Raw genomic sequence first — 12,284 nt, forward strand, 5'->3', positions numbered from 1 at the left:
TGATCACAGTGTTACCTGGTAGCCCGAGGGAACAGACTGTGGGGTCAAGTGAGAGGCTGAGTGTAGTCAGGGAAAGCTTCTTGCAAGAGGGCAGGTTCTGGGGAAGCAGACCGGAGAGGTGAGTTCCTAGTGAGTTGATGCAGACAATATCCTGGCTCTGGCTATTCCTGCCTGGATCTGCGTGTCCCTAGGACAGTCCAGATTTTTTTGGTCCTTGCCTCCAGCCTACCTAGCCAAGGATTAGGGGTGGGGGGGCAGTACATATTATGGGGTCCAAGTCCCATCCTGACTACACTTTTTACCCGCAGCTACAGAGCACAGGCCGGCTGCTGGAGGAGCAGCTGCCTGAGATGATGACGGAGCTCCTAGCCAGCGCCCGAGATAAGATGCTATGCCCCTCAGAGTCCATGCTCACCCGGTCCCTGCTCCTGGAGGTCATCGAGCTCCATGCCAACAGCTGGAACCCTCTGACGCCCCCCATCACGCAGTACTACAACAGGACCATCCAGAAACTGACAGCCTGACAAACGAAGGGGCCCGGCAGGCAGCCCGTGGGCAGCTGGGGCCCTGGTCCACAGGGCCAGATGGACAGGCGAAAGGACAGGGGTGGCCCTGGTGGGAAGAAGAAATGAGCAGGGAGGCAGGCAGCAGCAGTGGCCAGTCTGGAACCAGTCACGGAGGGGATCGGATCCCTCAGAAGAGCTCCCCCATGTCGCTCCCCAGCCTGAGCATGTGGCAGCTCACACCAAGGGAAGCATGTTTCTTTGTCCTGGTGGTCACCCGCCCTTGCTCTCCTGGGCTCTAGTCCTCCCCGCCCCCCCCCCCCGCCCCCTGCCTTCCAACCCTTCCCCCCCTCCCCCATAGAGCTTTATGGGAGGAATCTCTGCCACTCCTCACTGTCTCCAGCTGCCTCTCAGCCTCCCACACCTCTGGCCACGGGTTGGGTCAGCCAGGACTGCTGAAGGCTGAAAAAGTGGGTCGAGACGGCTCTCTCATTGTTCCCACGTGCTGTCAGCCGCAGTCGCCAACTGGCAGCCGGCAACGTGTAGCAGATGTCTTGGAGGACAAAGGCAGGCACGGTCCCCACCAGCCGCCCATAATTGACAGCCTTTGTCAGCCCCAGAGGAGCTGGGGAAAGGGTTCCCCCCACCACACACACACACACACACACTAACCTTCGTGCTTCACCCTCCTAACTTCAATTCCTCCTCCTTTCAGCCTCCAGCCCCAGGGCCTGCTGCTCCCTCCAGGCAGAGGAGGGAGTTGGGACTCCCAGCTCAGCTTGCTCCCTTTTGTTTTTGAAAAGTAGATGCTTTGAAGTCTCTCTTCTCAATGAGAATGCCCTCAACGTGATCCCACAGTCATTGCCTCGAGGACCCCCCTCATTAGTGGGAGATCAAACCTTGCCCCCTCTGTAAAGAAGCCACAAACAGCTTGCCAGTAGCCAGCTAGTAATTGGAAACTTCTGCCCCAATGGGGGTCCCCACTGGAACCCCGTGTTCCTGGGCCCCTGTCCGCTGCTAGCTTCCAAAGGGCTGATACTGTCCCCTGGACTGCCTTAGGACCTGCCCTGGCCCCTGTTATGGCAAATGGGGCCAGAAATGAAGCTGGCGAATTAAAACCAAATGCAAGTCTTGTTCCAAGCCAACTCCTGGAGGAAGAGCCACTGCTGGCTTCTTGGGTCCGGGAGCCTCATCCACGGGCTGTGTCCTTGCCCTCACCTCATCCCAGGCAAGACCTGGAACGGCCTCCCAGACTGATGGAGAGAGGAACTCCTTGGAGTCGTGACTGGGGGACAGTTGGTAGGTGACCAGGCAGGCAGCCAGGTGGAGTTCTTCAGGCTAGCAACAAAGCTAGGGTTTCTCGAAAGGTTTGGTCCCAGGGAGCTGGAGAGCTCTAGCTGCCGGCTAGAGAGGAGGATGTGACTCAGCCCAAGAGGCTGATCTCTGTGTGGAGACTGGTGGCTGCTCTGCCTCATCTCTGGGAAGCAGGAACCCACACTTTGATGATCCCCCAGAATATGGCTTCCCAGTTTGTTGCTTTTACTGGGATTGGTCATCCTCTACGCCATGTTGGAGGCTCTCGGGCAGTGGTTCGCAACCTGTGGGTCGAGACCCCTTTGGGGGTCAAGCAACTCTTTCATAGGGGTCGCATAGCCGATATTTATAGTACAATTCATAACAGTAGCGAATTACAGTTATGAAGTAGTAGCAGTGAAATAATTTTACAGTTGGGGGTCACCCCAACATGAGGAATTGTATTAAAGGGTCGCAGCATTAGGAAGGTTGAGAACCACTGCTCTTGAGGCTTCCTAGTTCAAATCAGCTGGCTAGAGTAAGGAAGGTTTCTCTTAATTGTTTCACGTCTAGAAGATCAGAAGGGGACGTCGGGGTGAGAGTGAGTTCCCCAATCTCTCCGACTCTCCCCAACTGAAATCTGGTAAAAATGAGGCCTCAAAAGGACCTGCTGGGAAGAAGGTATAGAGGTCAATGTCCACCCCAGCTTTGATCTCTTTCCTCTCTCTTTCCTCCTTCCCATCTTTCTTTTCTCTGCTTCTTGCTGCCTTGTCTCCCATTCCAGCCCTTAGGCTGAGCCTGGAGCCCAGGGACACTTACAAGCCCCACAGGTGGTGTTGAGGGAAACACAGGGCAGATGTGATGCGCAGAGAAGACCCCAGGGAAGCCGTGCTCTTGTAGAGTGGGGCGACCCAGGTCCACAGGCACCTGCTCCCTGCAGTTTCGGGGAGCCACAGGTGTCCTTGCGTGGGCGTGCTTCCCGGGTATCTCTAAGGCTGGCATGTGTGAGTGTGATGCTTGCACACCCACAAGTTTATATAAGCATCTGCTGAGTGTGAAGCAGGACCATGAGAAAGAAAGAAAGGCTGATGGTGGGGGTTCAAGTCACGGGAGTAGGGGAGGTCTCCTAGGCTCCGTATGGGGGCTCCCACTCCCAAACACTGTGTAGAGGTGGAGACTGGCTTTGTGGGTACCGTGGACCTAATGCAGCTCCTTCTCAATGGCCTATTGCGGTGGGAGGGTCTTGCCTCAAGAGCAGCCCCTTCTAGGGCCCTGAGGACCAGTATGAAGATGCAAGATATAAATATGTATACATATATAAATATATTTTTAATTACATGTTGTGTCCTGGTGGCTCCAGACTTACCGTCTGCCTAGTTGCTCAAAAGATCTTCCTGGTCGGTCCATCCTAATATGACATTTCCAGCTGTTTGTTTGTTTGTTTGAAATGCAGATCCCTGCTACTTTTTCAGACATGGAAGAAAAAAAAAACTTTATTTTATTTTATTTTTTAAAGAAGCAACAGTAAAGCCTAAAATCTCCAAGTCTGAGTAGCTTCCTGTAGGAGACTACTCAGACAGGAAGTGGGGGGAAATGCAGGCACCCACGGACCCCTGACTTCTCCCCAGGCCAGAGCCCTCTCTGCCGCCAGGGGAACAGCGTATCAACGCCCACCTCTGAATGAATGGACAGGAGGCAGAGCTAGAAGATATCTGGCTGCCTCCCCTCTCGGGCTTGTGTTGTTTATCTGGCCATGGTGATCTAATATTGAGCCTTTTCAGGCTCTCCCGCTGTCAGGACGAGTTGGTCCTTGTTTTCCTCTCAAGTGGCCTGCTTGTCACTGTCCTCCTCATGAACTGGCCATATTGCCTAAGCCTTGGGACCACAGCTCCTGCAGGACTCCCAGCCTCCCTTGGACAAGGCCCGAGCCTCACCATCAGCCACGGGGAACGTGTGCCCCCTAAAATCGTCTTCATCCATGCATTCTTCCTTACCCCGTCTGTAGACCTTTACGGTCTGGGAATCCTCTTGTCCATCTGTGTAAATGTAAATGTTGACCCGATTGGTATTTATTCTAATTTTTATTGTATTTTATTTTATTTTGTCTGAAGGGTTAGGGGGTGGGAAGCATACCACTGGTTGCACCCAGGGCAGCTGCAGGGATGAAGCCCACACAGCCCAGGAGCCAAAAGAAGCAGCTCCTTTGGGGCCCTCTGGGTAACCACATCCTAGGCTGTTATCTGGTGTCAGAAGCCAGCCAGTGTTCCTTGTCCCAGACACTCAGGCCTGCCCATGGCGTGATGTCCCTCAGCTGCCTGGCACTGTGTTGGGAAACCTGACTGGGTCTTGGAGGAGGTGGGTGGGAGAGAACAGAACTCTCTCCTCTGCTCAGGACACTTGCGCCAGAAGATCTGGCACCTCACCTGAGCCAGCTGGGAACCTGACAACAGGACCCTACCTCCCCGGAGCAGGGTCTAGAGCTTCCCGCCAAAGCTATGGGCCAATCCTGCTCGCGCCATTCCTCCCCATCACCCGTATGTCCTGCTTCCCAGCTGAACCCAAACTACAAATGGGTTTAAAAAAAAAAAATAAATGATACCAAAAACAAAAGTGTCCCGAGTCTGTCTTCTCTGTAAGGAGCTCAGCGGTGGTAATCTTTCCCCAAGCCTTTTATGCCTCGGCCGGTCCAGACAAGAATCTCAGAAGAGCCCTGACTGTCAGCTGGTAAGGAGTCCTCACTGCCTGGCCACCATCCAGGGCAGGAGCAGGCTCTAGGATCTGAAGAGGTTGGGAAAGAGCTCGTGCAAGATAGTGTTGGGACGTGTGTATCTAAAAGCTAGGCTCTGAGGTCAAGCCAGGGTGATGGAATTTCCTGAAGAAAATGACTTTTGTGATAGTTTTGGTTTGCTGCAAATTTAACCAGCCTCTAGACCTACCCCATTCTAGAAAATGCCCCCATAGCATTTAGCAATGACTTTTTGTAAGAAGCCTGCCTGAGATTCAACTGGGCCATGGTGGCACATGCTTTTAATCCCAGCACTCGGGAGGCAGAGGCAGGGAGATCTCTGTGAGTTCGAGGCCACCCTGATCTACAGAGGGAGTTCCAGGACTGACAGGGTTACACGGAGAAACCCTATCTTTAAAAAAAAAAAAAAAAGAGGGAGGGGGGGAGAAGTCTCCCAGGTGATCATATGAGCTTTTTATTCAAGTCATTAGTGAGCCCTGTGAGGTATTTCCTTTAGTACCGTGCCCTCCTTTTGCACAGTTTCTGCCTCTTTGCAACAACTCTTTGTGTAGCATCCTCCTCTTCATCCTTCCTTAGGCAGGCCCAGCCCAGAGCCATCTGGGTACCTGGAGAGGACATGTTGAGACTGGCCATTGCTCAGGACTCGGCTGATGCCTCCACGACACTGGCTGAGGATGACCAAACACACACGATGGGGGGGGGGGGGGGAGTCGAAGGAAATGATGATCTGAACAGCTGAGATCTTTATCCAGCCGGTTTACAAAGCTGTGAAAGAGGAGGAGAAGCAGAGGTGAGAGGTCGAAAGGAAAAGTGTTTGAAGACGACTCCAAACCTGAGGCGTCACCCAGACCGTTCTGGGTGACAGACCTGCTTAGAAGCACGTAGGTTACCAAGTCCCACACAACCTACCATCCGATGAAATGTTCCTACCCTGCATTTCACTCCTGTCTCTGCTGATGTGTGTCCTCCATTCTGCAGAGAGCAGGTTACGTTTGTCCTACCTCTACAGAAAGGCAAAAGAAGGAAACTTCGTTTTGAATGAATCATCTAGAACCCTCACACTACAGGACTTAGGAAGGCCCTTTGGGTACTAAGGCAAAGAATGCAGACAGAAAGGGAAGAATGGACAGGGAAATGGGGCTTCTGGCTCAGATGAACACTCTCAGTTGGGCCAATGAAGCAAGCAAACAAGTGGTTTTGACTTGCTTGGCTTTTCGTTTAGGATTTTTAATGTGTGTGTGTGTGTGTGTGTGTGTGTGTGTGTGTCTGTGTGTGTCTGTGTCTGTGTGTCTGTGTGTCTGTGTGTCTGTGTGAGTGTTTTGCCTGCATGGTATGTGTACCATGTGTGCTCCTGGTGCCTGCGGACGTCAGAAGAAGATGTCAGCTCTCCTGGAACTGGAGTTATGAGTGGAGCTACTAATGACAAGGGCTCTTAGCTGCTAAGCATCTCTGCAGCTCCTTGTTTTTGTTGGTTTTTGTTGTCTGCTTGTGTGGGGGGTCATGTGTCTATGTTTGTGAGTGTGTCCATGTGTGTGAATGTACATGTGTGTATCTGTATGTGTGTGTCTGTGTCTGGTGTGTATGAGTGTGTGTGTGTGTGTGTGTGTGTGTGTGTGCTTCCTTGCTTGCTTCAGTGCATGTGTGGAAGTCAAAAGACAACTTTGTGGTGTCTGTCCTTCCTTTTCATCTTTACGTAGGTTCTGGGACTTGAACTCAGGTTACCAGGGTTACACCGGAAGCACCTCTCCCCACTGAGTCATCTTGCCAGCCCTTTTTGGATTTTTTTGTGGGGCTGGATATGGAACCCAAAGCCTCATGAAGCTTTAGCACTGAGCTGGACTCCATCCCAGATAAGCGGTTCTGACTCCCGTTTTACAGATGAGCCCAGGGCAACTGGTGCACGCGCCAGGTCCAGCCTGAGAGCCAAGTGCCCTTTACTATAGCCCAGAATGCCGCTGTCGTTCTGCCACACCCCCTTGTCCCCATAGAGGCCAGTCACTCTGACAAAGGCAGCTAGCTGCCTGCTGAGATGGAGCCAGAGCTGTCCCCCACACTTCGCTCTGGGCTGATGGAGACCAGGGCCATCTGGGCTTTCTGCATGGGTGTGGGAGGAGCCTGCAAAGCTTGGGTCCATCGTACAAGGACAGTGTGTCCAGCTGGGTCCCACTTTTCAAAGGCCAGTGGGTCTCAGGTGGGCAAGAGAGGAGAGAGTCTTCGTGGGGTGGATGCTTCAAGGGTGAGGTCAGTACCCAATTGCTAGAAACAGTTTCAAACTATGTTCTGAAACAGGACACACCCACACAGTTAACTTCCAGAATCCTGACAGTCAAGAACCTTTTTTCTGGCTAAGTGTGTTCAGTAAGACCCTGGAGTTCAAAAGAATATATACCCTGACTCAAGGTTGTCTATGACATTTATAGGCCCTAAGCACTTTTCCTTTCATAGGCCTGGCCACTCCCTTTCTGGGAAGTGTGCCTGTCTGTCTGTCTAAACTGGATTTCATGACTATGTTAGTATAAAGATAAATAAGTTAAATTTTCATTCTAATTTTAAAAGAAGCCATTTTGTGGGCACCATGAGGGAGCCTCTCTTCATCCTGTGTTACTATACCAGAGCACCGTAGAACTGGGCGGCTTATGACAACAGGAGTTTAGTTCTGGCAGTTCCGAAGGCAGGCATGAGGCAGAGGTGCCTGCATGGCGGCTCACGTGAGGACTCTTCTGGCTGCAGACTACCAAGTTCTCAGTGCAGCCACAGAGACAGAAACGAAGGCTTTTGTAAGGACACTAACTCCATTCTTAAAGGGTCTACTCTTGGGACATAATTGCCCTCCACAAAGATACCCATCCAGTGCTGCCACACTAGGGGCTAGAACTGCAACATAACTGGGGCGAGGCCTTCAGGTCATAGCAAGCTGCTATGGTGCCAGAAGGTATACCAGCCCTGTGTAGGTAAACTCTCTGAGCTAGAAACCATGCCTTTCCTGGATGCCCATTGGTTTTAGGAGGACTTAGAGCAGGGAGAGAGTTAAGAGGGCAGCTCACAGTAGCCACGTAAGGAAGCCAGTGTTCCCACACGTGGGTCTCCATCCCCATCAATCTCTTCATTTACTGAGCACTCCTGTATCCTAGCATGGTCCTGAGCACTCACAATCTTAGGTGACTCATAGGAACATCCAGACTATGGGTATGATTAGCTCTGGAGGACGGACGATTACAGCCAGGGTCCCACAGCCCCCGCCCCCTCCCCGCCCCCATGCATAGAGGATTCTTTGCGTAATAAACTCAGCCACCGAAATTCCTGCTTCTGAGACCCATTACCTACCCCCAGGACTTCCCAATTACTTTCACCTCCCAGGCAGCAGAGGGTCCCAGACCACAGCCATTCACCCACAAGCCTGGCTCAACTGCCGGGTGTCCTGTGCAAAGACAATGGTATACTTGTGATAAAGAATCAATGCATCAGCCTCTCCGGCGGTGACAACCTCCCTACGAGAACATGCCTCTCGCAAAGGATCTCCTTCATCCCTCTCCAGAGGAGGAAAAGAGGAAACACAAGAAAAAGCGCCTGGTGCAGAGCCCCAATTCCTACTTTATGGATGTGAAGTGCCCAGGATGCTATAAAATCACCACGGTCTTCAACCATGCACAGACGGTCGTCTTGTGTTTTGGCTGCTCCACTGTCCTCTGTCAGCCTACAGGCGGGAAAGCAAGGCTGACAGAAGGATGCTCCTTCAGGAGGAAGCAGCACTGAAAAGCACCTGATTCGGGATAAGTGGGAACCATCCCAATAAACACATTTTGGAGATATATATATATATATATATATATATATATATATATATATATATATATATATATGAATCAATGCATCACTCAGGGCCACAGGTAACACTACCGGGCTTGCCCAGCCCCACTCCCAGCCTAGGGAGAAAAGACAGTCCCTCCCAACCAGGTGACAAGCCAGGGGGAATCCCAGCACCCAGCAGGGCTGCATGAGAACCAGCTAGAAAGCTGAGCACAGACGTCTACTATTGCACTCCAAGTGCTGCTGTGATCATTGGCAGCTGAGTTTTAAAGGTGCACAGAACCCTGAAGCCCCGTCCTCCCCAAAGGGCTTGCTCCGAACAGGCCAGCGGTGGCAAGTTCCACAGCAGACATTCAACCCCTGCACAGTTTAACTCAGGCCACACAAGCGTCAGTCCCGCGAATCACCAATGACATTTGGGGAAATGTCTAGTTCAGTCTTCCTGCCTCGGCCTCCCGAGTGCTGGGGTTAGAGGTGTGGGCCACCGTGTCTGGCTTCAGCATATCCTTGTTAAGTGCAAGACACTGCATAGGGCTTCAGAAGAGCATCCCTCGAAGGTGACTTGAAAGGGGGCATAATGGGATGCACAGCCTGTTCTTCACACACGGGAGCAGAGTCTCTAAAAGCTAGCTCTGCTCGGTGGGAGGCATCATGCCTAAGGTTCTAGAAACTTCATTTAGCCCTCATTCCTCACATCACGATACAACACTGCCAGTCCACTCCAACCCCTCAGCTCCCAAGGCACAGCAAGGAAGGCTCTTGGCTCCATTGGTGATCCCATAGAACACACAGGCCACCAAGTAACTCCAAGGTGAATGCAATGGGTGATTGAGAGGCTTGGGGCCCAATCAGGGACAGGTATATACTCAGTGCAGTCTCAGCCTACAGGAACAGAGGAGGTTGACGAGGAACAGGAAGGGCGACACCATAGACAGAAAAGAAAAGGCCCTAGGGTGTATCGTGGATAACTCCTGCCACGGGACTCTAGGTAATGAGCAAGCCGAAAGCCCCAGGTCTGTGTCGCCTGTCGGTGCTCCCAAGGCTGTGGACAAACAGCAGGGTTGCTCCTTGTTGGCACAGAAGAGACCCAAAATTCAGAGATCCGAGCCTTCCCATAGCACGCAGGAACAATTAAAAGGGCGAGAGATGGTGAGAAGCAGCCGGGAGTTAGTTAACTCTCCAGGTAGGAGACATCTTGACTGGGAAGGAAGACAGCCAAGGCCCAGGCAGGAGTCTGTTGGCTCTGATCTTCACACTGGCTAGCCGTGTGAACCCTCTCTTTCCCAGGCACCTGGCACTGCCCACTGGGAGTTGATCATGTGATTAACATAACTCTTTAAACTATGAAGCTTTTTTTTTAAAGCTTTTGATTGGAATATCTCCATGGGGGTCATTGGCACCCCAATTTCTGACACTCCATGTTTCACCCTTTCTTGATGGCCCCGGGTCATTTTCAAAGCACTAACTAGTAGAGTGTGCTATACTCCAGGGTTAGCCCCAGAGATTATCAAGGTCTGCCCCTCCTGCTCTGCTGGCTTTATTACTAGATCTTTGTTTTACACTTCCGCCTCTTCTCTTGTCCTAACGCTCTTGTTATCATTGTCGTGGTTGTGGCCTGAGAAATTAAGCCATCAAGCTGGTCAGAACCATTTGTCAAGGAGCACACAGGCCCTCGGCGAGGACCTGGGGAGCATTCTGACCAAGACCATGAGCTTTGCAGCACAGATGGACGTTTTTGTCGTCATGGTGGTTGTTTGAAACAAGGTCTCACTCTGTGGCCCTTGCTGCCTCAAATTTCAGGTTTTGCTCTTAGCTTCCCCAGTGCTAGGAACATAGACCAGTCCCACCACACCGTTGTGTGAACTGATGGCTTTAACAGCTAATTCATCTACTTAGAAGCATTTTTGCTAGGTTTCTGATCCCTGATGAGTTCCCAGAATGTGGGATCCACTCAGAATTAGAGTCCTGTTACTGGGTGTGACTGGGAAGGTCATGAGGCTGGTGAGTGGACTGATCATACTTCTCCCAAGAGGAAGATAAGACTCACAGGCCTGGTGTGGACAAGGACCGGTGAATCAAGATGAATCTTGGGACTGCTGACTTGAGCAACAGCCTCATGGTCACACTTTATCTGTTCCCTCATCAGAGAGTGAGCCAGAGGGCCCTTAGGTCCCGGGGATACACGCAAAGAGCACAGGTTGTCAGCCAGCAGAAATGAATCCATCCCTGGCTCCATGGCAGCCAGTTAGTTGATTGTGAGAACCATACTTCCTTTGGTTCAGATTTTTGCTTGCTTGCTTGCTTGCTTGCTTGCTTGCTTGCAGACACGATCTGGCTATGCAGCCCAAGTTGACCTCAAACTTGAGGTCTGTCTGCCTCCTGAAATTACAGGCTTGGGCCATCACACTGGGTGAGTGTTCCTTCATTAGGTTCTGGTTTCCCAACTGCCAGAGGAGGTTAGAACGCTGCTGCTTTTCAAGCTGTGTTCTGAGACCCTTTAGTCACCTCTGTTAATCGGGGGGAGAGGCAGGGTTAAAGAAGAGATGTTCTGCCCAAACCATTTTGACCCCCTCAGCCTCTCACACTCCACCTGATCTCCCTTGGACTGCTCCCTCAGTGCACTGGGTTTGTACTTATACTGACCCACCTACGAAGGCATTGAAATTTCAAGTTAGTTAGCTAAGATCCTCCGGGCCTTCTGGAAAAGGACTTCTAATAAAGACAGCCTACACAAGCCGTGTTCTTCCGAGAGTTAAGAGCCTCCGGTACCCCTAGTCCTGCATGTCTCACTCAGAAGGCAAGGACACAGCCAGAAGGACGGATGCAGAACTATGCTGGGAAGGAGCAATGACACGGGCTGCAGAGGGCCAGAATCTGGCTAGTGCCTCCTCTGGCATCCTCACATGTCATGGGCTATTTATTCTCTGGGTCTCTTCTATTTTCCTCTCTCTTCCACACCTGCTTTCTGTCTCTGGCTACATCCTAACAATTCCTGTGACAATCATCTGAAGGCTTTTCCCCTAAGAGAGCCCAGGAGGAAAAGAAGGGCCAAAGTAGGACCCACCAAGGACATTGGGCAACATGTCCTTGCTCTCCGTCTCTCCAGAGGGACGGGCTGCCCAGCTCCGCACTAATCCTCACCTGCTTATGGCCCTTCCTCACTCTGGGAGTGGAGAGAAAAGCCCCCCACCCCAGTCTGCTGGCTGGGACCCTCCTCTGCCAGGACTCCACCAGGCTGGGTCCAGCTTGGCTCCCCGCCTGGGCTGCCGTATTGATTCTTTTGGCTCCTTTTTGCTGGGGATATCAATCTAGCGGGTTCCCGGGATGGCTGTGTTTTAACCTCTCACCCTGGTCTAGACTCTGTCGGCTCCTGCTATCCCTCAGCCAGGAGGAGATGGAGGCCCCAGGGCCTCTTGGGCAGGCTCTGGAGCCAGCGGATTTCCAGGAACCGAAGCTGGGATCGCCTGGCGGCTCCGCAGCCCGCCAACCTGCCTCTCTCCAAACCGGCCGGTGAATTATTAAAGATGCAATTTCCTCTCATCTTTCCAGTAAAATTGCTCCCCGGATCGTGCATTGCTGCCTTCCTGTCACTGGCCAGCTGGGGTCTTGGCAGAACTGTCATTCACCCCAGAGTAGGGCATAGGGAATTGGGAGTCTTAGAGTATCAGTGCCTACTGTTTCACAGCAACAGAGAAGGAAGCTCAGAGATAGATATTCCTCCGCCAGTCCACGGTAGCTCAGCAAGCTACCAGCAGAGTTGGGCCGTGACCATGTGTTCCAATTGGGCTTCGTCTTCCCTGTACCAGTGAAGCCTGGAGAGTCCCCACGCTGTTGCTCAGAGCTACTGGCACATACACTCCCTGGTGAGAGTAGTTGGGTCAAGTTCCCTGTGTATCGATCTTGTCTCCAAGTGTGATTTACAGTCTTTGCTTGAT

At 52.0% G+C, this 12,284-nt stretch overlaps 1 protein-coding gene and 1 pseudogene across 2 annotated transcripts in view; both read left to right on the plus strand.

The window, feature by feature from the left end:
* The window catches only part of Ctif (cap binding complex dependent translation initiation factor), a 256,126-nt gene extending 251,720 nt beyond the window's left edge, over positions 1–4,406 (plus strand). For both annotated transcript variants that reach the window (XM_048419124.3, XM_048419127.3), the window contains exon 12: positions 309–4,406. In XM_048419124.3, coding sequence (XP_048275081.2) covers positions 309–524 — 216 coding nt within the window. In that variant the 3' untranslated portion in view covers positions 525–4,406. The remainder of the gene's footprint in view (positions 1–308) is intronic.
* Positions 4,407–8,021: 3,615 nt separating this feature from the next.
* LOC148119952 (small ribosomal subunit protein eS27 pseudogene) lies at positions 8,022–8,306 on the plus strand (annotated as a pseudogene).
* Positions 8,307–12,284: the final 3,978 nt, after the last annotated feature.

Source organism: Myodes glareolus, chromosome 13 (assembly GCF_982192425.1).
Source record: "Myodes glareolus chromosome 13, mMyoGla1.1, whole genome shotgun sequence".
Classification (NCBI taxonomy): Eukaryota; Metazoa; Chordata; class Mammalia; order Rodentia; family Cricetidae; genus Myodes; species Myodes glareolus.